Here is a 25,326-nt window from a genome sequence, read left to right as displayed (position 1 = left end):
TATTGCCTACACTCAAAACCAGTACCGATACTATTATTATATACATAAATAAACCCACCGTCTTACACAATAAATTACGGTAAAAGCAACTAGCAACTGTGATATTCACTTGGCCCATTTTTTCTTTTGCTCATTGTAATATTGTGACTTGCTTACATTTCTTACACATTTTTGTTTAATGAGCTTTATTATATGGTAACCCATACTCCTTAAAATACGTTGCGTTCTATAGCCCTGTGCGCCTTATGTCTGAACAAAAAACTAATCAAAGCAATTTATTGACAGTGCGCCTTATAATCGGATGCGCTTTATGGTCCGTAAAATATGGTAACCAACTGATTGAAATATCAAAAATAAACAGAGAAATTGAATATTTTTTGTTCCAAATCCAGCATTTAGGTTATTGTTGATCAAAACAAAATATAGTTGAACATCATTACTAAACATGGAGTTTAATATTTTTAATTCAATTGAAAATCAACTTGATTCATACACTAAAGGGGTTTTGACCAGTAATAGGTGGTCAAAACTGCCCGGTTTAAACCGGGTGGTTTAAACCGCCCCGGTTTAAACCGATCAACCTGCTTACAGTTTACCAAGACTGTGATTACAACAAAATATTCATTACAAATAAAAAAAATATAGAAATTCTTTGTAAAGGCCTCAAAAATTCTACAACTTTTCGATAAAATTAATAGAAAAGTATTGCATCAGCAATCAGCATGCCATATAGATTACTGATGTTTGAACCTGTGTGCCAACATATTGCTCATAACATAATTTCCTCAAAGTCTTCAATTTTCATTGATGCCTTACGAGTTTAGCAAATTCTTCTCAGTATGTCGTTACTCATTTCGAAATTATGAGACATTTGTTTCCGTTAGCATTATGCTATGAGTACGTTAGGAAACGCGATGTATCTACCAACATTTTAGATAAAAAATTATTTAGGGGTCCGTGACTGCTTCGGTGACATCAAAAGGGGCCTGCCGCTGCCAAGACAAAAAGATTAAGAACCACTGATCTATTTGTTTCTCAACAGCCAACGGTAGCAAGTTGTTGAGCGGTCCATCAATTGGAACTCCACAAGATCTAAACGTTCATTTCTAACATTGTCCTTCACCCAAGTGGAATGTATTCACAAAAGAAGACCTGTGTGTGATGCAATCACCTTTCCACCAGATGATGTGTTCACGGTGGCTGTTTGATACCTGGCCTGGCATTCAGCTTCAGCCACTGTCTTGAGGGTGGTAAAGGAAAGAACCCTTGAAGCTTTGACTGGTCACAGATAAATAAAGAAGAAATGCAAAAAAAACGTGTTCTCTGTCATAAATGTTGTGCACAGGTGTACTGAGCCTGGATAGATGCAATTTCACTAGCTTAAAATGAAAATCAACGGACCATAAGTTGCTCAACATTTAACAGAAACGGAGAAACTAATTGTGCTTAGTTACATCAATACTTTTTCTGGTCTTACAATGAGAAATGTATTTGCAAAAGGTGTATTTTTATGATGTATAATATACTGTATATTCTGTATTATATTGTGTAAAACTAGTTTGGTAGCCAAAAGTAGGTCAACAAGCTTTGTTAATATATGCTTAATTTTTGAGTCGGTGCAAAACAAGGGTTGTGATTACTCATTATCTTGCATACTGAATGTAGCATTGGCCCTTTTCAAATGGTGACAATATTTCAGGTTGTCACAAAGATTGATCATGATGATTATATTACTCTTGCCAAGGAATTCATCAATGACGCAATCACAAACGCAGTGACCCTGGCTTCCAGGTGCAGTAAACACGGAATGACCAGTTTCGGAGACTCCAATTCGGAGACAGCCCTTATCAGAGAATTCCGACAAATGACCGAAAAGTCTCCGCGATTAAAAGATCTCACAAACAGCGTCTGTGACATCAACGATTATAGGTTAGGTTAATTGCCTCAGCTATAAAATAGTCGTATATTAGCTAATTTATATCTACCTCACTGTGAAATAATTACAACATAAACCGTTTCGTTTGCATGGGTATGGGAAAGTAGACTCAAAATTGCCTACCTAAATGATTCCTAGGATTCTCTACATAAACAGAAGCTGTCGCTGGATTTTTAAGAAATTACTAAACTGGTCGTCTTCGAATCGGAGTCTCTGATTGGTCCCAGGCCGTGGTACATACCAAGTTATCTGACAAATTAAACCTTTTTCTGAGGAAAGACAAACTTTATAGTCATTTAGTGTTTTCATTTGTTGAATTTAACTGTTGATTACTTCACAAATGTAGATACAAACAACCTGTTTTAGACTAATGCTGCAAGTTCACTGTGGTAGTAGCGGTTTGCACTAGCTTTCGGAACACAAATTTGTCATAGAAAATAACTAGGAAACTGTGTTTTGAAGGATAGTGCAAACTGCTACTATCACAGCGATGTCGCAGCATCATGCTAAAACAAGTTATTTGTGTCTAGAAATCATTTGTGAAGGAAGCAACGATCATGCTGCTAAAAGCGAAAATCAATTTATTGCATAGGCTAACTGTTCATGTTTGAAGGTTGTATTGTTCGATGTAAAAAAACTTTCTGGGAAGCTTGTTCCCAGCAGCTGCTTACATGTATGTGAATTATAATGTAGCACAGTAAGGCTAGGATAAACAATAACCATCTCAAAAAGTATATGGATCGTTTACTGTTATTTACTAAACTTTGTCTACAGTGTTACATTATTTCCGCAGACCTTTTTTGCAAAAAGAGATAGATACTGCGGAATTATTAGAATCAAGCGATTTTTCCATTGAATTTTCTTCCTCTTCCACCCAAAGCAATGTAAGCAACAAAAGCCTGTATTTGACTAATTGCGGGTCGCTTAGAGATAATCTTGTTACAACATTCTTCTGAAATAACTTCGGCTTAGTCCCATCCAAGTGGAGAATTGAAATCGTGTAGGCCTGTGAATCAAAACTTAACAAATACGATCAGGACATTTTGCAGCGGCCGACCTGTCGCAAGGACATCTCACTGCTAGACTGTTTGAATCATTCTATTTTATCTTGTATTGTGCAGGTATTTTTGTTTACCAGTGTTGCATTTCCATCACAAGTTTTTCATTAGACATTTGTGACACAAAGGTTATGACAGAGAAGTTTGGAAGACCATGATCGCCAACGTCTGTATCATTAATCATCATCATCAAAACAATGAAAACTATTAATACTACAAAAAGTGCTCAAAGCCAAGCAAAAAATCTAAGCAGAGCGAATTAAATCAAATATTAATAACTATATTTGAGTTAATCATCATCATCAATGTGTGGCACGGTAACACCAATTCGATGTAAAAATGCGAAAGTTATATATCCGTTAGGTTTGACCTGTGCAAGTCATTCTCATAAGAATGGGCAACCCAGATGACTTTTCCGTAGCATTTTAAAAGTTGTTATTTTCTTATGAAAAGATTACTTTTTTTTAGTATTTAAAATGCAATTTGATCTTGCTGCTAGAAAACCTTTTACTACAAATACTTTCAAGACATATTAGCAGTGTTCAAAAGTGTTCTGAGCTCCATATGGCCACGCGGATCACCCAACGCATCTTGTTTGGGAAACAAACAAAGTTCTAAGACATTTTTAAGTCACAATGAAAGAAAGTAAATAATTTTTTTATCAATTGGGAATTTTCTTTTGAAATACTTTGCTTCAAACAGTTTCAGAAGACAGCAACGTTAAAATATTGCAATTCGCTAACCTAACCTAGTTGATTTTTGTAATAAACTACTACGCAAGAGTATAGACTAGGGTGGGCCGTTTTTGACTTTTTTTCGAAACTCAAAAACGGCTAGTCATAAAAAGTGGCACATGCATGAAAAAATTACGTGTGCAAAATTTCATTAGTTTGAGGGTGCATCTTCTGCCCCCGCAGCGGGGTCAAACTTTCAATTTTTTGAAAAAAAAAGGAAATTTCACTTTCCATTTTAACATAATTTTTTTTATGGTTTTTCTACTGGCTAGTTATAAATTGTAAGTGGGATGTACCCAGAACTTTCCTATGTAAAGGCATGTTCGAAGCTTAAGGTTTACTGCCCCCGCATCGACGACCGAAATGCTGAATTTTCACCAATTTGAGATGCTATTTTGTCATTGCTCAATAAACAAACTTGTCGCAAAAGGGCGAGATGGTGTTAATGCTGTACGCTCATTTATGTTCTGTCCATTAACTTCGCAGGATGATACGAATGAGGTACGGACATCAGTACATATTTATGATAAAGAGTTACAAAAAAAAATGAATAACCTTTTGAAGTCAAATTCTAGAGGTGGGCCTAAATTTCAGCAAAATTTGGACCAAATGAAAGAAGCTGCAAAGCAAACATATTTGAAATTGGTTGTTGTAGCCTTAGTGTTTCAATTTTCTGCAATGTACTTGCCCGCAGGAAAATCGTGTCCCTGTTACAGAACAACAGTTCCTTCTTGATCAAAGAACAACTCGCATAATGGTGATTGATAAACATGATAAATCGGCCACAAAATCTACTTTTAAACATTTTCCGAGACTCGCAAGATCAGAACAATTCCGTTCTTTACGTGAAGACCCAGGAGCAGGCACAAGTAGCGCTTTGGTTAAACTTCTTATTCAAGCTCAGAAAATTTGTCATCCAATGAAGAACGCTGCGAAGATTTTAATTATCAACCCAGTTTTGCCTCGGAAAACCCCAGAAAAAGCAAGGTCACTTCCAGTTTAGTAGTATTTGCTGAATCATGCGATCGTACTGGTATTTCAGATAGGTCTGCAGCACTTATTGCTTCATCATTTCTACAAGATGCGGGAGTTGTCAATCAGTCATAGATAAAAGCAAAGTGAAAAGAGCGAGAAAAGAAATGAGGTTTACAACTCAGCACGTACTATGAGTGATAGGCACTTCATTGGTAAAAAGTAGTATTTGAGGTGAAATAAGCATGATGTCACGATTTCTTTCTATCTCTTACCAGGAAAAAGACTTGGAAAGGTTCAATGACATAGTTTAATGGGTTATAACGGAAAAGCAGTCAATTAAATGTCGAATGGTTCCACTAGTGAAATGATAATCTAACTTCTTGAAGGACTTTAACGAACGGCTTCTCAATAACTCTAATTTCGAACACAATTTATATCAGCACCAATTCTCATCTACTTGTATTCGATTTCTTCAACTCTCAATCAACAATAATTTCTGCACCAACTACCAATCCACAACTCATAACACAACTCTCATAATCAACTCGTCATAATACAACTCCCATCATAATCATTACGCAAATTACACCACTATTTATAAAAGGTTTTTTCGGTCTAGTAACTTCGAGAAGGTTACGTAATGTTGCATCACATGAACTCATTGCTCGGTCACGTTGCACTGAGCGGCGTAAACAAGCAAGTTTAAAGAAGACTCTAGATCTGCACGTAGCAATTGAATGACCCAGAATACACGTTACATAATACAGATTTCGTAATCAGAGGTTACTTCAGGACAATGACCGATGATAACCTATAGCATAAGAATTTTACAATCAAAACAGCACGCTCGATCGAGATACAAGCAGCCCGTCGCAAGACCTCGCACATTGATTGTGACACATGAATCTACCTTTTTTGCATCTTTTTTAAATAAAATCCTAAAAAACCCGAGTTTTTCTCAACCCTGCTATCAACAGTGCCGCTACAAAATTTTAGTTATAGTAACGTGAATTTGCCTGAATTTCGATATTGAGCAAAATACATAACAATGGCTAATCCACCACTTTCAAGAAATAGCTTGTGCTCATATGACTAACTCCTACAAAGCCAGAATCATTTCATAGCAATTCAAAATCAATAAGACCAACTTTCAACGAAATTCCATAGGAAAAATTATAAAACATTTTTATGTACATCGATTAGTAGTTGAAATGTGTATATCAGTTTGGATCGTTTTAATATTCTGGATTTTGTTTTAAAATATTTTCTTTTCAGGGTTTAGGTGCATTGCCAGATCAATCTCTCGACTTTTTGTGTAATCAGGATAAAGAAGACTTCAACGATGCCACAGAACGTAAACAACGTTTTTTCACGTTGCTTCGAATATTAGGCTATGATGTAATGTTTGGGTGCGACATCAGACCGTGTGATATTAGCACATGACAAACCAGGGTACAGTATCTATCCTATATCTTATATGCTTTTTGAAATAGCAGAGCTGTGTTAGCTAAAATGTAGGATATTGCATGTAAATTGTAAACCTCAAACTATAAAAGGTCTCACAAAACAGTTCACAGCGAGATTGTACATTTGCAGACTATCTTGTGTAGTCCATTAGGTCAATTGCATTGAAATCGACCATGAAATAACTTGCCTTTATTTATGTTTGTCTATCAACGACAGATCTTATGGTGAGATTAATTTGTTTCAAATTTCTGTACAGTTTGTGGTAAGGCAGGTCAGTGCACGATTTATGAATCTTAAAGCATGTGATGCACTGGAGGCAACATTTTAGCCTGATACCGGATGTTGTGGCTAAAGAATTGCTGATTCAATAGATTAGATTTACCAAAGGTCATGAACTTGACCACAACCACACACACATCAGGCTCGGAGCCAGACTTGAAAATAATGGCCGGAACTGGAGACGGATGTTCTAGACCAGTGATTCTCAACCGTGGCCCGCAACCATTTGTCCTGCAGCCTTCGTCAATCAAGCAAAAAATATTATTTGTGCTAGAAGAACTGCCCAAAATGGCGAAAATACATCATCATCGACCATGCCTGAATAAGGCGTCGGCTACCGTGAGTCTCCACAGCGATCGATTGTCCATAGTTCTTATTATGTTTTCAAAATTTTGGTTTGTCCATGTTGAAAGATTTTTAAAAATTTCCAAACGTGGACGCCCCCGGTGCCTCTGACCAGGAATTCGCCCCATCATGGCCGAATGTTCAATTCCGCGTTTGCGGTAGACATGCCCGATAAATGTAATTTGACTTTTTTTGATAGTTGTGATGATGACGCCAGGGCAGGGGTGCACCCAGAGCGTCTCCACACTTCTTCGTTAGGTAGTGATCTTATCTATCCAGTTAATTCCCATCAATCTCCATATGAACCAAATTCCAGCACTGTTGAGTGTTGATCTTGTTTATCTGCGAGCATATAGTCCAGGATTCCCAGCCATATAGCAGAACTGACCAAACGTACGTTATTCTAATGTTTAGACAGTTTGAGTTGGATTTCAGTATTTTGGCCATTTTGATAAAAGCTTGTTTGGAAATATTTCATGTTCCATTAATGACGTTCAAGTTTTCATAGTACGTTTGAGCCGTCAAAGTTGCAACAGATGAGTGTTCTTCCATGTTGGGGAAGAAACAAGGTCTTCATTGACTCGTTAACAGATGACGTGAAGAGAATAATGTTACCCTGTGCTGTGATGTGGCATCAACACATTTTCCACCAAGCAATAATCGTGGTTAAGTCACCGAAGATGTCTAATTTGACCGAAGTCGTAACATCAACACTCAACAGTAAATTGGTGGTTAGTTACAGTTACAGAGTTAGTAGTTACAGAATAATACAGAATAGCCAGAGCATCAAGTCCATGAATCATTCGAAAGTACACAAGGCTTATTAACGACATGATTGATGAGATTGAAAGTCTCATTAACGGTATCAATTCTTTCCTGTATCTGATGAAAATATTTGAAACACCTATAGCAGAGGTGTCCAAACTTTTTCTCAGGCGAGCCAGATTTGATAATGCGGAAGTGCCCACGGGCCAACAGCCTCTGGCAATCTGTTTTTACGTAAAGAAAACTGCACAAACTCTAGCAATATTGTATTATTTAACGTTATTTTCATACAACAAAGCAATATATTTGTTCAAGTATTTTGTTGTGGCCTATGCATATCACGGGATAAATATGGCAAGTTAGGCTTTGTAAGATCTGCTTTCCATCCGAAATTAGCACATCCAGAAACTTTATAAAACACAACTGTGTTGATGTGAAGGATGAAACTGACGTCTTGATTTTGATATCCAGGTCAGGTCTGGTTCGAGGTTAATGGTGTATGAGCGTAAAATATCACGTAGTTGACATTCGTTCACTGATCTCAAGCGGTTGGAGTTTATTACGGAGAATGAGCCAAACAAGATCTTTGCAATCTTTCGTATTTCTGAAGATTTGTTTTTATCCAGCTGCTGGTAAACGGCACCAGAGAAAGATGTTGCTGTCGGCTTCGCAGAGAAGCTCAATTAGCTGCAGGTGAACTGGAGCTTCATCAGTATTCAAGAAGAAAGAAGTGAATAACAATAAGTTCCTTACATTTGCGGTAAAATTTTAAAAGCGGTCGTTGAATTTGCTAGAAAGAAAATACATGAATGCTCCACTGTAAGCTATCACTCATTACAATACTATACTCTCAAAGTCTCCAGGCAATAATAGCTGATTTCGCAATTATGACGCAACAATATTTGCTAGCATTTAGTTTAGTTGTTTTCTTTCCACAAAGGTCCATGATTCAATTGACTGACAAAAGCAGCTGTTGAGAACTATATGGCATGAGTTAGTGGTGCGATGCTGATGAGCCCAGTCTCATGGGCGAAACACGTGTGTATCGCTGTCAATTCTTGCTACACTCGACCGCCGAGAAACACACGATTCCAACTTTTCTCTGAAAAAATACTGTCGTCGCTAATTCAAAAAAAAATCTTCATTGAATTTGTACGATTTCTGTGTGTCTGCGGCCTATACAAAACGTGTCGCGGGCCGGACTTTGGACACTGCTGACCTATGGCAATAGACGCAACCACCGTCCTCCAATGATATTCAGTTGGAGCTGTTAGATTTGCAGTCAGATGTAAAGCTGAAACAAGCATTTAAATGCTACAGCTCAGCAAGGCAAAGACAGTGTCGGTGGCCTTCCATCTAAATAACAAGGAAGCAAAACGTGAGATCAACATTACCACCGATGACGAACGCCTGCCATACTGCGCCGAACCCACCTACCTCGGCGTAACCCTGGACAGGTCACTCACGTACCGACGACACCTGGAGTCACTGCGCAAAAAACTATCTGCGCGCGTTGCACTTTTGGGGCGGGTTCCGGCTGGGGAGCTGACGCGACCTTGGCCCTCGTCCATTCTACCGCTGAGTACTGCGCACCAGTGTGGTGCCGCAGCTCTCACACCCGCCACATTGACACCGCCATCAACGACCCATTACGCACTGTGACTGGATGCCTGCGTCCCACTCCAACGGAATGCCTTCCTGTCCTTGCAGGCATTCAACCTGCTGACCTTCGCCGTAAAGGAGCCATGATTTTCCTTGCTCGTCGCGCACTGGACCCCGACCACCTCCTCCACAGTACATTCCAGCGCCTACATGGAGAACAGCAGCGACTGAAATCAAGACGCCCATTTGCGCACGACAGCTTCTGAACAACGTTGAACATCTTGGAATAAGTGCAGCACACTGGACGAACTACACATGGAACATGGAGTGGCAAAACAACACCTCCCGACTCCATGATTTCCTACCCGACGTCGATCCCCACCCTCCGGGAATGTCCCTCGCAAGACTTGTGTGGGTCCGGCTTAACCGCCTACGAACCGGCGTCGGTCGCTTTCGTTCAGACATGTGCAGATGGGGCCTGGCTCCCTCACCGGGATGCAAGTGTGGTGCCACAGACCAGACAGTAGACCATGTCGTCCATGACTGCCTAATTCATCAACCACCACATGGAACGCTTGGACTGAAGGCCCTGGATGATGAGACTGTCGAGTGGCTGATGACCTCATGCCCAAACATATAGTCCGGAAGAAGACAGCTCATAAGACGAAGACGAAGAAGCATTTAAATGTGATCATCTACTTCATTTTTGGAGTCGAGTCCCAGATTGAAAGTAGCTCAACTTAATAGGCAATGCACTGCAATGCACTGAAAAATGACTGTTCAGTATAACTTGCATTAGTGAAATTCAACAGAATGGTTGGAATTAAATCCAGATATCACAACCGATTGACCAACCATCGTTTTAACCAGTTTTTAGTAGGCCTACTGCATCTTTCAGTATTACCCTCGTTTTGGGAAACTTATCAAGTCAAAGCCAAAATGTTGCCTCCCTTTACAAAATTTAGGTTTTGAATTTGGTCCCCGTCCTAAAAAAGGGGTTGAGAACCACTGCTCTAGACAGTTTGTGGCAAGGCGGGTCGTTGATGCTTAGTTAAGCCATGATTTGTTAGAATAATGAAACTTTCACTTTGCTGCTCTACACTTATCCATTTTTCCCTCAGCACCACAGTTGCAGAAAGCTAGAATCACAGGCCGAAGCTTCACTAACCTGTGTTTTCACCACTTCTGAAATCTAAACAATCATATCTCATAAGAGGAAGAAGAATAAGTGTTCTAGAGTGGTAGAATGATAATGTTGGGGCTTAAACAAAAGAGAAAGAAAATGTTGCTTTTTTGAATATATAAATTCTTCTTCTGGCTTTATTTTCACTTCAAGTGAGGTCTCGGTGCTGATTGCAGTTCTCCTCATCACTCTGTTAGCAATATTTTCTTGTTTCACTCCTATTATTTCGATATCTTCTGCCATACAGTCTCTCCACCTTTTCGCTCTTCCTCGCTACCAACTTCCAATCGTCTCATTCTTCTTGCGACGTAATTTTCGTCTCTCCTTACCACGTGACCCAACCACAAGACGTGGCTCCAAGCTTATCTTTCATTATTGAATAGAGAAATAATTATGAAAATGTTAAGAGGTAAGGGCTTCACATACGCTTGTGCAATATGAAGAAATAATAAGGATGTTTTAAGATACTTTGGTGTTGCAATGGCTCACCGAAGCTTAATTGTTCACAGTATTTATCATTGCGATAATTTATCAAAGTTTTGATTTGTATGTTTTGTTGTTGCAGTAATTCAACAAGGATTTGATTTCAATTTGGATTTTTTAGAAAATAAAGGAAACGATGTTGCAGTAAGTGTCACCAGTTGCACATTTCAACGTTTTATTTCTTACCTGTAATGCAACGATGAATACTCAAATCTTCAGCTATTACAAAGCTAAGTTGCAAACTGAAGAGAAGAGTGTGGACGCTGTGGTGACAGCCAATGGTCTTGTGGGATCAATGGTCTGAAGTTTGTAGCTATAAAATTTTATCTTACTGGAGTTTTTAGAAGTGTATTTATAAAGTTTTTGGGGTTCAATAGGTGTGTTTTAAAAAAGAAGTTATATTTTACCTAAAGCGAAATGTGTAACAGATTTTATCCCCATTAGCTTTCAACTTCCTGTGAGTCATCAGTCCAATGTTACAATTGCAGACATCAGACTTGCGCAAGCAATCACTGTATTTGAAGTTTGATCCTCTCGTGGGAGGGGACGATAAGGCCACTGCACTGTCTCTGATTGGTGATCCTCTCTTGGGAGGAGACGATAAGGCCACTGCACCGTCTCTGTTTGGCCATCCTCTCTTGGGAGGAGACAATAAGGCTACTGCACCGTCTCTGATTGGCCATCCTCTTTTGGGGGGAGACGATAAGGCCACTGAACCGTCTTTGATTGGTCCAGACGTCCAAGGCAACATTGATGACGTGAGATTTCCTCCCGTTTCAAAGCAGCCAATGAGAAAGGATGTGGAGGCTGTTCAATGCGACCTGTTGTGTGAGAGCCCGCCTAAGCAAGTGAAAGGTACTTTATTGAATTGAACATACCGACATTGTGCTATCAAGTAACAATCAAAGTAAGAAATATCCGATTTTACTCAAACGTTTTGAAAAATTTACGTTTATTTAAATTTCTTTTCGTAACGTTGCCCATACTGTGTTTTTTTGTTTGGATGTTCAGCACTGGCATGTAACAACCAGTTGGGCCCGGCCAATGGCTCATCTTGACATGTTAAAAACACAATAACAAATCATCAGGTGCTGAAGAGATGTATTTTTATTCCATGCGCCAGTGCAGCAAAGTGTGTTGTGACATTGCGATGCTGTTTGTGCTATCAACGGTACAGCTCAGCTATTTATCCCTTCTGTTCAACGACATCGTGTTTGTCACTGGACAATTCAGGCACCAAAAGCGTCGATTATAAGAAATTTCTTGTGCAGGCTCTGCGTGTATGACTGAATAGTACGTCATACAACGTGTTGTGACATCACTTAGTATAAATTGGATATTAAATTATCAACATGGTGTAAAATGTATTGGTTAATTTTCTGTTGTTTGTTTAACTTTAGCATGTTTGTGTTTATGTCCAGCCATGGAGAGTGTTGTCGATGTGTTTGGTCTAGAGGAACAGGCTACCATTAAAGACGAACAAATTATCGAAGTTCTCAAATATTCCGACGTCGATCTTGCTAATTTGCAAAAGCCGCTTTTGAACAAGGTGAGACCATCTTGACGCCTGGTACAAGGTTACCTGCTGTTGTCATTGTCTGGTAACTTTAGCACTGCAGTAGTAGATAGCGCACCAACGGAGTTGTGACTTGGTTTAGCTATAGTTTGTTTTATTGATTAAAATTAAATAATATCACTTTATGGGAACTAAGAATGTAAAAACAATTCTTTTATAATAACCTGTGTTGCTGCGTAATATGCAATAATCAGAGGTCCCACTCTGCAACCTGTGTTGCTGCGTAATATGCAATAATCAGAGGTCCCACTCTGCAACCTGTGTTGCTGTGTAATATGCAATAATCAGAGGTCCCACTCTACAACCTGTGTTGCTGTGTAATATGCAATAATCAGAGGTCCCACTCTGCAACCTGTGTTGCTGTGTAATATGCAATAATCAGAGGTCCCACTCTGCAACCTGTGTTGCTGTGTAATATGCAATAATCAGAGGTCCCACTCTGCAACCTGTGTTGCCGCGTAATATGCAATAATCAGAGGTCCCACTCTACAACCTGTGTTGCTGTGTAATATGCAATAATCAGAGGTCCCACTCTGCATAAAATCATAAAAAAAACACTAAAACTTCAATTTTGTAATAATTGGCATAAATGTTAATAAAATTTATCTTGGCATAAAATTTTCACAAAGCACAAATTACTTTGCTCTTTATTTTCTTCAGTGTTATATTAGCATTTGATCTACAGGTCAATAACTGGTGTGTGCGGTATGTTCTCGACAGAACTTTAACTATATGTGCATGCAACTGCGTTATGGTACCTTACTTGTTTATGCTCTCTATCTACAAACATTACAGTTTTGTCTAAGCAGTGACAAGCGACAGATTTATAATGATTACCGTATTGAATACATGATGTTATTTCTATCTCGTTTACAGTATATTATGTTACATTTTGTTTATGTAATAATTTCACGATTTTGTGTTGTTGCTCTCAGCCATGGTTGAAATTGTTTTTAAAGAAGCTTTTTTTTTTGGAGTAATTTTTCTGATATCGTACTATTGTTATAAAGCACTAACTTAAGGCAGAGATTCCTGAACTGTTTGTGTTTGCGTAACACTTGGCAGTTTCGTCAGTTTTTGCATACCACTTTCATCCAGAAAATCTCAAGAATGCACAATAAAAGGCAAGAAAGTTTAACGAATATCAGCTCCGAGCCAAAGTACAAATTAAGAACTAAAAAAAAATACGAAAACACATCGAATAATTTTAATGAGACCGGTGAAACTGTTTTTTCTCCACCAGTTGGTTATTACGAGGAACAGCTTCGCTTCTAAACCGGATGCTTCGTGATACGACGGTTCTCGCTGTTCGGTTTGAAAGTCCAAGAACCAACCACAGCCAAGTTTTCAACAAATGAATCAATACTGCCGGAAACAGTTGCTAATCCTCACTATACTACTTACTGATAACTTGGCAACACTGGGTCATCATTCTTTCACTAAACAGCCCTTTTCGTTTCTGATTCACAAAACCGAGTTAAAACTAATTGAATTTACAACAAGTTAACGATGGTGTGGTGTATTATGTGGTGTATTATATAAACTACATGACGTGTTCTTGTTTTGTTACATTTTCAATTCTGTCTTTGTGATTGACGCTTGAATGATCTCGGGGGTAGTCAGTGCCATCTTGCAAGTTGCAACCTCACTCAGTGATCAGCTGCTTCATTGCAGATATCTTCCTTGGAAGCAGAAGCTGCATCGCTTAAGGCCGAAGTAGGATCCCAGCGCGAGATGATCAGTCAGATGCAGGTCGTCCTGGAGGAGTTCGATGGAACGCTGGTGGAGATGACTAATAAGCACAGCGAAGAAATAAAACAAAAAGAAGAAAATCAGAAAGAGGTTTGTTGTGCAGAAGGTAGTCACGTGACGTTGTTTGCATGCGAACTAGATGTTTGTCTTCCAGAACGTTACTTCATTAAATGTGAGCGCTTTTGTTTAAGGATTTTATTGGCGGAGTCAAACCTGAATTTTCCTCGCTGTTGTTATTTAGCTGACGAAGGAGAATGCTAAAATGCTGAGTCATCTTGAAAGTGTGGAGAAGGCCTACCTTGAGCTGCTCCAGCGATGCGAGCAGATGAAAGAAGGAATTGGTAACTATAAGGTAAGAAAGTCCTGTGTTGCCGAACGAGGCTACTTGGATTGCTGTTTGTTGCACCAAGATAAACCAATGGTCCCAACCTTTCTTCTATGACGGAGCCTCGCGGACCGGCAATGCAAAAGTTTGGCTAATTTAATCTTGTTTTGATTATTTTTTGCGCACTTTTAGGCCCAATCATGTTTTTTTTTTTTTATCAAGACGCACACCTTGTATTTGAGCAACAGTAAAACAACAACAGTAAAAAAACAACAACAACAGTAAAAGACAAAGGTTGTAATAAGTTAAACGGAAGGGGAAATCACAATGAGCAAAGTTGACCCTTGTGGTGTATGCGGAAGAAGAGTGATGGTAAATTCTGTTATGTGAACGAAATGCAGAAAGTGGGTGCATGGAAGAAGTGCAAAGATGAAGAGAGTGACATGCAGATCCGGAGATGGTTTAAGATTGAAGAAGGAATGGTTGATCCTATTGAAAAGCTGAATGACGAAGTTGAATCTGTGAATACCTTTTGCTACCTAGGAGATAGATTGAATGCCAGTGGTGGTTGTGAAGCGGCAGTGACTGCAAGAATAAAGTTTGATTGGGGACTGAATATCAGGGAGTGGTGGAGAGTTGTTATGTGGTAGAAGATTTCCGTTGAAAATGAGAGGAAGAATATTATACTAGTTACGTGAGATCTGCAATGCTGTGTACGGAAGTGAGACATGGTGCTTACGGGAAAACGAATTGGCGATGTCAAGAAGAGATGGTGAGCGATAGGTGAGGGCAATGTGTGGTGTGAAGCTGATGGACAAAGGGAATACTGAAGATCTTATGAAGAGCGCTGGAGTTGCAAGTGGAGGGTCGTAGAAAACAAGGAAGACCCGAGAAAACATGGAAAAGGCAAGTTGAGGAAGAATGCAGCAAGAGAGGACTCATTAGACAGATCGATGTGGAGGCAGGGTGTGAAAGCGATTGCGGCACTTTGAGGTGAATCCGGCCACCCTTCGGTAACCTCACCGGATTATAACCGGACTACTTTTTCTACATCATCAAACTACAAATGGTTTTCTTTAGAAGTTTGAGTGCCAAGGTTTGATTTAAAACTGAAATTACGTATTGAATGTTTTTCTTTCACGACCATGGAAGAATTTCAATAATTTATTTGTTAATATTATTCCTTGGAAAGACCAGAGGTGGATGGCTGGGTCCAATGGTGGATGCCTGCGTCCCACACCATTGGACAATCTCCCCATTCTCGCTGGCATCCAACCTGCTGAGCTTCGTCGCGAAGAAGCCACTCTGTCCCTCGGTCGACGGGCACTGGAGCCTAATCATCTTCTCCACCACAAGATCTCTGCCTTCCCAAACGGGCACCCCCGCCGACTGAAATCAAGACACCCATTCGTGCCAGCCGCTCGGCTTCTGATCAACGAAGCTGATGAACAAGACATCTCTGCGGCTACTTGGGCGGACCATAAATGGAATTCTGAATGGAGGTCAAGCACCACCAGACTCCATTCATTCATCCCCGACGCCGACACACGCCCCATCGGCCTGACACTACAGAGACAGGCATGGGTGCGCCTCAACCGTCTCCGTACGGGCGTCGGGCTTTTCCGCTCAACCATGCACCAATGGGGAATGGCTTCTTCTTCCTCCTGTGAATGCGGTGCCGAGGAACAGACCGCAGACCACATCATCAATGACTGTACCATCTTCAAACCACCTAACGGAGTGAAAGGTCTGCGCGTCATGGATGATGAAACTAAAGACTGGCTGCTCTCTAGCAGCCTTCCAGTGTAGTCCGGAAACATCGTGAATCTGGGGTGGTAAAAGGATAGACCCTCGACCCCAGAAGCTCAGACGACGACGACCAGAGCCAGTCGTTCTTGTAATCACCTTTTAGTGTTGCCAGTTCTTTGGGTTGGTAATGCACAAGCGATTGTTAGGCATCATCTGAAACTACTTTGCAGACTAACGAAGAAACGTATAAGAAAGTGATTTCGGAATATCAAAGTTCCCAGGAAGCAACCCGCCAACGTCATGATCGCCTCAAAGCCACCATGGAGGAAAACCAGCAAAGGTGAGAAAGAAATTTAAAGGGGCAGACAACTCTATTTTCAAATGCAAATTGAGAGTTGAAATACATAAAGGGGATATTCAAAAACACGTTGCACTTGTTTTTATGAAAAAATACTCATTTGTTCTCACGCAATCTTAAAACAAAATTTTGGTTTTGTAATTCGAACACACACCGCACGAACTGTTGTCGAAATAAAAAAAATTCTCGGGTTACGTCATGAGAGTACTGCTGGACAAATATTTTGCTTGTTTGAGGTGTGGCATGCGTTTGCAGCAGTGGATAAGATTATTCCAAGTTACAATTGAAGTTCAGATTTAGTTTATTGTAGCCTTGGTGCTAACTTACATCATTTTACAGACTACACTAAACTTTTTATTGGACGTTTAACCTAAACATTTTGGGCTAGACCTTGCAGTGTTTGCATAGTTTTGATGGTATTTAACAGCAAGAGGTTCAGACAGTCAAAGGTTGCAGAGATTTGCATTTGTTTTTTACTTCATGATTGTCACAATCAAGGTGCAAATGCCTCGCGATGGCTTGCTTTGTATCTTCAACAAGCGTGTTGTTTTCATTATGGAATTCTGGTGCGTTGTGTTATTGTCGGTTATGACCTGAAGTAACCTCTGATGACGAAATCTGTATTATGTAACGTGTTTTCTGGAATCATTTTCCCTACGTGACCTTCTATAGACTTCGGTTGTTTACATTTAAATGCTACGTGACCGAACGATGGTTCTTTATGATGTAACCTTCTCGAAGTTATTGGACTGAACAGCCAACTATAAATAGTGGTGTAGTTTGTGTAATGTTTATTATGAGATTCTGAGATTATTATTATGGGAGTTGTATTATGATGAGTTGGTGATGAGAGTTCATTATTGTAGTAGTAGCAGTTGTTAATAGACGCAAAGATTATTGTTGATCGAGAGTGGAAGTATTGAATACGAGTACTGTAAAGCAAAGTTGATGCTAATATAATTTCTGATTGAAATTAGAATCGTATGAGAAGCTGTGAGTGGATCACGTTAAACTCGATCAATAGTCGCAAGCATTGGAATCTATTGCTGTTTACTATTACTTTGATTAATTGTTGGAAGTGGTGAACCATTCGTTGGAGTCCTTCAAGCGTTTTTATATATCATTTCACCAGTAGAACTATCCGTGAATTTAATTGACTGCTTTTCGGTTTGACCCATTAAACTACGTCATTGAACCTTTCCAAGTCTTTTTCCTGGTAAGAGATAGAAAGAAATCGTGACATTCTGGGGGCTCGTCCGGGATAAACCGAAAAGATTTAACCGAAAAACCGAAGAATACCAAAGATTTATTGAAAGAATAATAAATTAATGTCAAGATGGCGGATACTGTCAAACATGAGATGATTGAAGACTTAGGGAGCATGGCTGAACGAATGGGGCTGACTGGTAATGAAAAGTCTCAGTTTGTGATGGAAGAGTATCACAAGATAATGGACCAAAAAGCTCAGCGAGAAGCTGACGAAAGAGAAGATAGAAGAGCTGCTCGTGAAATAAGGAAAGCAGAACTTGAAGCTGAAGAAAAGCGAGCACAATTTGAAGCTGAAGCAGAGGAGAAGCGGGCGCAGCGCGAAGCTGAAGAAAAACAAGCTCAACGAGAAGCTGAAGAGAAACAAGCGCAGCGCGAAGCTGAAGCTGAAGAAAAACAAGCGCAGCGCGAAGCTGAAGCTGAAGAAAAACAAGCTCAACGAGAAGCTGAAGAGAAACAAGCGCAGCGCGAAGCAGAAGAAAGAAGAGCGCAATATGAATTGGAAAAGTTAAAACTTGAATTAGAAAGACAAAAGCTGGACATTGGTGAGCGATCTAATTCTACTAATGATAATGCTCGAGATGTTATTGTGGCGCAAGTTAGACGTCCAGATTTGCCATCATTTGTTGAAGAAAAAGATGAGTTGGATAGTTATTTGTTAAGATTTGAAAGATATGCTACAATAGCCAAATTGGAGAAGTCGACGTGGGCTACCCAGCTAAGCATGTTACTATCGGGACAAGCTCTTGATGTATATTCAAGACTTTCGCAAGAAGAAGCCATGAACTACGACAGATTGAAGTTAGCTCTGTTAAAGCGATACAATTTTACCGAGCATGGATACCGTCAAAGATTCCGTGAGGCAAAGCCTGAAAAACACGAAAGCCCAGGTCAATTTATTGAACGTTTAAGAAACCTTTTGTTAAAGTGGTTTGAGCTTTCGGGGGCCGATCAATCATTGGACGGATTGGCAAACCTTATAGTTAAGGAACAATTCACAGATTCATGTTCAAAAGATCTGTCTGTTTATTTAATGGAGAGAAGTCCAAAGATTCTAGAAGAAATAGCCAGTGTGGCAGAACAGTACTTAGTTGCTCATGATGAGAAGTTGTCGACTGAAGAAACGTTGTCATGCGATAATGACGAAGAGCAAACAAATAATTTTAAAGGAGGTGCTGTTCCAAGAGAAGTACGTTGTTTTAATTGTAATGGCTTAGGTCATAAGTCTGTTAACTGCCGGAGGAAGACTAACAGAAATCATCAGGAATCGAGGAAGTGGTGCAATCGTTGCAATAGGCAAGGACACGAAGCGAAGGAATGCAAGGACAAGTCGTTTTCCTTACCTAATCAGTCTGGAAAAGATAAAGACACGGACGTTTATCGATGCGGTTGTGCGTTAATGATTCCTGAACCCACGCTTGACGAGGAGAATCCGGATGAAGATGTTTGCGGAAAAATAATACCTGAAGATCACCTGCCAGTAGTGGATGGGAAAGTTGGAGACAAAAAGGTAAAAGTTTTACGTGATTCTGGTTCTACTGGTATAATAGTGAGGAGAGATTTGGTTAAAGACAGTCAATTAACGGGAAAAACTGGCCATGTGACAAAAATAGATACCACTTCAATCCAAGGACCGTTAGCGATGATATCTATCGAAACTCCGTATTGTAGTGGGACTGTGAAAGCGTTATGTTTACAAAACTCTTTAGTTGATCTTATAATCGGAAATGTTATTGAGAGAAATTCTGAAGTTACTTGTTATTCTTGTGGCAAGAATGGTCACTTTGCTCGAGATTGTTCTGCAGATAATCAGCGACGATCTCACGGTCATGGATACAATGAGCGCGAAGAACCGAGGAGAAGAGGCAGGCGACGACCATTTGGAGTTTGCTATAGATGCGGTAGACGCGGACACTTCGCCAGGGAATGCGTTGCTAACGGCGGACATTCAGAAAACAGACGTTGCCGTGACAACCATTGCTACCGATGTGGGGAGATTGGACACATAGCCAGGAGCTGCCCTTTTGATGAAAAGGCTTGCTACAATTGTCGTAAAGAAGGTCATCTCGCCAAGGACTGTCCGGAGAGGAGATGTTTCCGATGTAGGAAAATGGGTCATCTCGCTCGCCGATGCACTGAAGATGTTGAGGACGTTGGAGACTTTCGCAGAAAACGTGACTATTGTTTTAAGAAAAGCTATCGTTGGTAGATCATGCAACGATAGACTTATGAGAACTGATTATTGAGTAATTAATTGTTTTATGCTGTGTTTTGTATTGATTGTGTTGTTATATTGTTTGCAACAATATTCTAAGGGGGGGCGTATGTCACAATCAAGGTGCAAATGCCTCGCGATGGCTTGCTTTGTATCTTCAACAAGCGTGTTGTTTTCATTATGGAATTCTGGTGCGTTGTGTTATTGTCGGTTATGACCTGAAGTAACCTCTGATGACGAAATCTGTATTATGTAACGTGTTTTCTGGAATCATTTTCCCTACGTGACCTTCTATAGACTTCGGTTGTTTACATTTAAATGCTACGTGACCGAACGATGGTTCTTTATGATGTAACCTTCTCGAAGTTATTGGACTGAACAGCCAACTATAAATAGTGGTGTAGTTTGTGTAATGTTTATTATGAGATTCTGAGATTATTATTATGGGAGTTGTATTATGATGAGTTGGTGATGAGAGTTCATTATTGTAGTAGTAGCAGTTGTTAATAGACGCAAAGATTATTGTTGATCGAGAGTGGAAGTATTGAATACGAGTACTGTAAAGCAAAGTTGATGCTAATATAATTTCTGATTGAAATTAGAATCGTATGAGAAGCTGTGAGTGGATCACGTTAAACTCGATCAATAGTCGCAAGCATTGGAATCTATTGCTGTTTACTATTACTTTGATTAATTGTTGGAAGTGGTGAACCATTCGTTGGAGTCCTTCAAGCGTTTTTATATATCATTTCACCAGTAGAACTATCCGTGAATTTAATTGACTGCTTTTCGGTTTGACCCATTAAACTACGTCATTGAACCTTTCCAAGTCTTTTTCCTGGTAAGAGATAGAAAGAAATCGTGACAATGATTAGTCAGTGCTTCATCCTGTGCTGTATGCACGATGGGCCTACCTACCAGTCTTAGTATTTACTCATGTATTTCAATTTGTGATTGTGTATTGGCTAGACAAGTAGGCCTATACTGGTATCTCAACACTGTTTGTGCCGCCTACGCGAAATCACGTAGCATTGAGACGCCCCATGATGTCACAATGCCCCAAAAGGGCTTGCTGTGCTGCCAGTCTTGGGGTTTGAGAGTTTTTTTTATTTTTTTAACCCCAAAAACGATTTTATACTCATTGATCCCCTTTAAAAAGTGAAAGTGCAAATTATCCGCCAGAGGAGCTGCAGAGTTCCTTGTCGTTTCTATGGCAAACTGCAACTTCAGGTCCAGGCAGCTTAGACTGTTTTTTTATAGGCTACGCAACTGCGCTGTATTCAGGTAATGATTCTGGATAGTGCTGCTGTGTAAGTTTTTTCTTAATTTCAATAAGATCATAAATAATTTAAGTTTTAGTTAGATGTAGGCTAGTGGTCGTTTAGGCTCGGCAGGTAGCATAGCCTAGTTACCGCACTGGTAGCCTAGTCACCGTACTGGTAGCTTAGTTATCCCCACCAGCAGAAATTGCCGTTTTTATATCGTTTCAACGTCGCTAAACGTTGAAATCGTGTAGAAAAGGGAACTTTTGCAGACTAGGATACGTTGAAGCTGAGAAACATTTACAGAAGCCCTTCCATTTGTTCCAAGAACCCAGTTAGCCTAACAGTTCATTGTTACATTATTTCAACGTCTGAATACATTGAATCACCCAGTTGACCTATCGTTTTTCTTTACATTGATTTCATGTCTGAATGGGTTGATTCTGTGTAAAAATGAACTGATTTGCTGACTGGCGCGACGCTCTTTTGTAAATGCAATATGCTGTTTCACCGATCAGTCGCAACGCCGATTTGCACCAAATCTTCAAAGAGCGTTCCGATTTTTTGGCAACATATTTTTTAATTACCATGGCAACAAGAGCAGGAGGAAAATTTCTCCAAACGATGGCATTGACAGTGTCAATATGCATTCTTCCCCAGTGCTGTGTGAGTAAACTAAGCTAAACCTGTTACAATTTGGTACTCATCATGCCAAATCGGTGTGTTGTGCCGTTTATAACTGTTCATCTGGCAGTTCTTGTAGGCTACTGATAAAATTTCTTTGTTCCATTTTCCATAAAATCGTACCATAAAAAAGAAATGGAACAAGTCTGTAAACACCACAAGAGTGTGGCCAGGATCAACAGAGTCCGGCACAATATGGCGACTCCATTTCAAGGAAACAGATTTTTAAAATCTTTTTCAATTTGACATGGGTCATGCCACACGTCTCAATTTAAACTTTAATGCATGCCCTTCAATTTTTCCAAACAAAAACATTTCAACAACTTTGCAACCGTTGGATTCAAAGTCCAGTAGAGAGACAACTCCACAACAAAATTCCACTTTATCCATGCGACCGGCTGCTAGGAAGCGGCAAGTTCTTGAGGTAATTTTAAGCTAACAATTATATTACTAGTAACTACATGTTTGATATAAAGTACCGTACATAAGTAGCGAAGTAGCATCCTTGAGAAATTGTTTTCCATAAGTTTACAATATGTATGCTCCCTGCTGGTATAGTGATTCCCAGCTACATGCACTTTTAGAACGTCCCATGTATAATTCACCAAGTGCATTAACAAAAAATGTTCCTTTATATATACATACATTGTTGTTTTCTTTTTCAGTTACTGGCTAGGGATGCACCCAAATTCGTACCCTGAACAATTCCTACCCCCAATTCGTACACTGAAAAGATCGAGAGAAAAAATTAAAAAAAAGCCGAAGTCATGCCAAACAGAAATGGTTACTTGTGATGCTGTAACACAATATAACGTGTTAGATTTCCATGCTTGTTCATCAAAAGGATGCCAAGCTGCCTTGAAGCCAATGAGTGCGGCGAAAGGTAAGAAACTTTGACTATAATATAACATATTATGAAATAACAGTAGTGTACATTTTAATAGCTTTGGAAAGAGAAGTGATGCCAAATAATACTGTAAAAGTTGCTTTGCTTGATTTGGATTATGTTTATTGCAGCAACTCAGGCTAATGCCCTGGTATTAACACAATCTGTAGGTGTGACATGCAACTTGCAAGAAAGAAAATGAATTCCACCAGATTACCTTACTTCCACTCCCAAAAAAGCAGGAATGGCTTTGCAAGACATATCTTTTGAAGATAATGAAATGCACTATCCAAATTTCTCAATAAATACATTTTCGGAGGTGTCTACCAGTGAACGTAGTGAAAAGCCGGGGTAAGTTTGTAAAATTCCAAAACAAAACTTCGTTCCTAAACTTCATCAAATTTTCCTATAATTCAACTGATGATCCACTGGGATGCACGGTGTGACAAAACATTTTAAATAAAGTAAACAATATCACACCAAATCAGAAGAATCGGTTTATTTAAATACAGAGCTTTCGCCACACAAGTGTGGCTTCATCAGTATAAACTTATTCAAATAGAAGTTTGTAAACAATGATATATCTGCTATAGATATTTTATGAATGCTTCCTGATGTATGGAAACACACACATACTGTAAACGGAAGTGCTCAATCTTTTCTTTAAAATAGTGTCATTGATAAGAATTTTTAATATGTCATTGAGCAGAACACTGTACTTCAACAATTGGAAGGTGATGGTATTGACCTCATGTTAGCAGGAGATGGAAGGGTAGATTCTCCTGGACATTGTGGGAAGCACGGCACATACACGATCATGGATACAAGATTGAATAAAATAGTGGATTTGCAACTTCTTCAGGTATGGGCTTCAGCCAGTACATTTTATAGTTTAGCTAGCAAATCCAGCTTCTTTTACATGACTCATTGAAAAGCCAGTGTGTCTTATAACAAATTTACGTTTTTTACGTATGTTTGTACGTTATAGTTTCTCTTTGCAACATATAATAGGAACATTTGGTCTAATTATTCATCTGAGGCCGTCGATGCCTGGTTCAGGCAAGGCAATTGAAGAAGAAGAAGTTTCTCTTTAAGTTCTGATCGTGTGAGGCTGATTTAATTGGTTCGTTTTATATTGTTGGCTTGTGTTTTGCAGATGTACTTCGTCTCTTACTTCATTTAAACCTAATAAATGGTCGTTTCAGTGTGAACATACCCAGATAACAAATCAGTCGCTTTTTACATTGATTAAAATTGAAAAATTGGCCGTCTCCCATCGAATCGGCACATACAACACTCGCGGCCATTTAAAAAGTTGTTTTGAATTTGAAGGAGTTACCGTAACAAGAGTAAATGTAACCAAAAGTTGTTTTTACAGACGTTATAGGCACATTGCCTATAGACAGTTTGTTCGCTGGATCTGGGGTTACCTTGGACGTTCAATCCGTGTGCCTCTGCCGTCATGCGTCGTTTCGGCAATTAGGTCGAAATTTTCAAATCAAGATAGCGGCGAATATGTTGGATTTAAATATCCTGATTTGAAATAAAAAGTCAGAATTCAAAGTCTGCTTTGAAAAAATCTTTTCCGTGTGCACAGAGAGAGTGAATTTTGTACATGTACAGACAGTACAGTAAGCTATACTAGAGGTCTTAAGAACCTTCTTGACCTAGTTCTTTACAAACTAATATGGTACTTGTCGAAAGGTAGTTACTTTCAGTGTTCATTTTATCAACTACTAAGCCGCTTACAATCGACATAAATACATGTAGTTCATTGTATTTGTTGGAAACGACACTACGAACACTTGCTTACAATGCATCTTGCTCGAACATAAGATCGGCTAGTACTCTCATGACGTCACACGTGATTATCGCACGGTTCAGTGAGCACGCGTCGCTCTGAAACTAAGGGCTAACTAAAACGGCCCTACAAAGGAAACGCAATGAAATTAAGGGAAAATTTCAACGACAATTACTTATTATACATGTCTAGAGCACTTACAAACAAAAAAATCGAAAAGTATGGTTTGGGGTTTACTGCCCCTTTAAGGGAATGAAAATGTTAAACAAATGGACTTTTGTGAGTCACAGCGACAAACGGAAAATAAAAAACATTGAACGCCGTGCTTGGATTTATTTGTTTTTCTCTCAGACTCGAATCAGAACATGAAGGAAGAGAGAAAGAGCTTCAGTCACAAAATACCCGCCTCAAGGTACGAGAGAGTCTGTTTGTATTCAACAGCAATAACCACCTTTCAATGCAAATGTGTTTTTCGTAATAGCTGGCCCCTTTGGTGTGGTCAACCACGGCTACCTGGAGATATCGCCGGATTTGTTACTTAAGGTTGTAACTGTCTAATTTTTTTCAATAGAACTTTAACATTGTGTTTCAAAGCCAGGTGAAGTAAAAAAGAACAAGACAATTT

General features: G+C 39.4%; 2 protein-coding genes across 8 annotated transcripts in view; both read left to right on the top strand.

The window, feature by feature from the left end:
• The window catches only part of LOC145777284 (transforming acidic coiled-coil-containing protein 3-like), a 46,070-nt gene that overhangs the window by 19,642 nt on the left and 1,102 nt on the right, over positions 1-25,326 (top strand). The window contains exons 3-12 of one of the 4 annotated variants that reach the window (XM_082588632.1): positions 1,745-1,929; positions 2,730-2,820; positions 5,979-6,057; positions 10,910-10,971; positions 11,316-11,682; positions 12,249-12,376; positions 14,078-14,245; positions 14,397-14,507; positions 16,460-16,569; positions 25,053-25,113. In XM_082588632.1, coding sequence (XP_082444758.1) covers positions 1,745-1,929; positions 2,730-2,820; positions 5,979-6,057; positions 10,910-10,971; positions 11,316-11,682; positions 12,249-12,376; positions 14,078-14,245; positions 14,397-14,507; positions 16,460-16,569; positions 25,053-25,113 — 1,362 coding nt within the window. Of the gene's footprint in view, positions 1-1,699; positions 1,930-2,729; positions 2,821-5,978; positions 6,058-10,909; positions 10,972-11,315; positions 11,683-12,248; positions 12,377-14,077; positions 14,246-14,396; positions 14,508-16,459; positions 16,570-25,052; positions 25,114-25,326 lie in introns of all 4 variants that reach the window. The other 3 variants (XM_082588631.1, XM_082588633.1, XM_082588634.1) reach the window with 3 other exon arrangements.
• LOC145777729 (uncharacterized) lies at positions 21,821-24,451 on the top strand. Of its 4 annotated transcripts, none has more exons than XM_082589171.1 (5): positions 21,821-22,438; positions 22,680-22,897; positions 23,071-23,251; positions 23,610-23,762; positions 24,279-24,451. In XM_082589171.1, the coding sequence occupies exons 1-3, from the start codon at positions 22,296-22,298 to the stop codon at positions 23,100-23,102; spliced, it is 393 nt and encodes a 130-aa protein (XP_082445297.1). In that variant the 5' UTR covers positions 21,821-22,295; the 3' UTR covers positions 23,103-23,251; positions 23,610-23,762; positions 24,279-24,451. The 4 variants fall into 4 exon arrangements, with proteins under 4 accessions (XP_082445297.1, XP_082445295.1, XP_082445296.1 ...); XM_082589169.1 differs by having other exon boundaries at positions 23,032-23,251; positions 23,662-23,762; XM_082589170.1 differs by having other exon boundaries at positions 23,032-23,251; positions 23,659-23,762.

Source organism: Aplidium turbinatum, chromosome 9 (genome assembly GCF_918807975.1).
Source record: "Aplidium turbinatum chromosome 9, kaAplTurb1.1, whole genome shotgun sequence".
Taxonomy (NCBI): Eukaryota; Metazoa; Chordata; class Ascidiacea; order Aplousobranchia; family Polyclinidae; genus Aplidium; species Aplidium turbinatum.
Note: the sequence above shows the minus strand (reverse complement) of the source record. Positions and strands in the feature narration are given on the sequence as shown.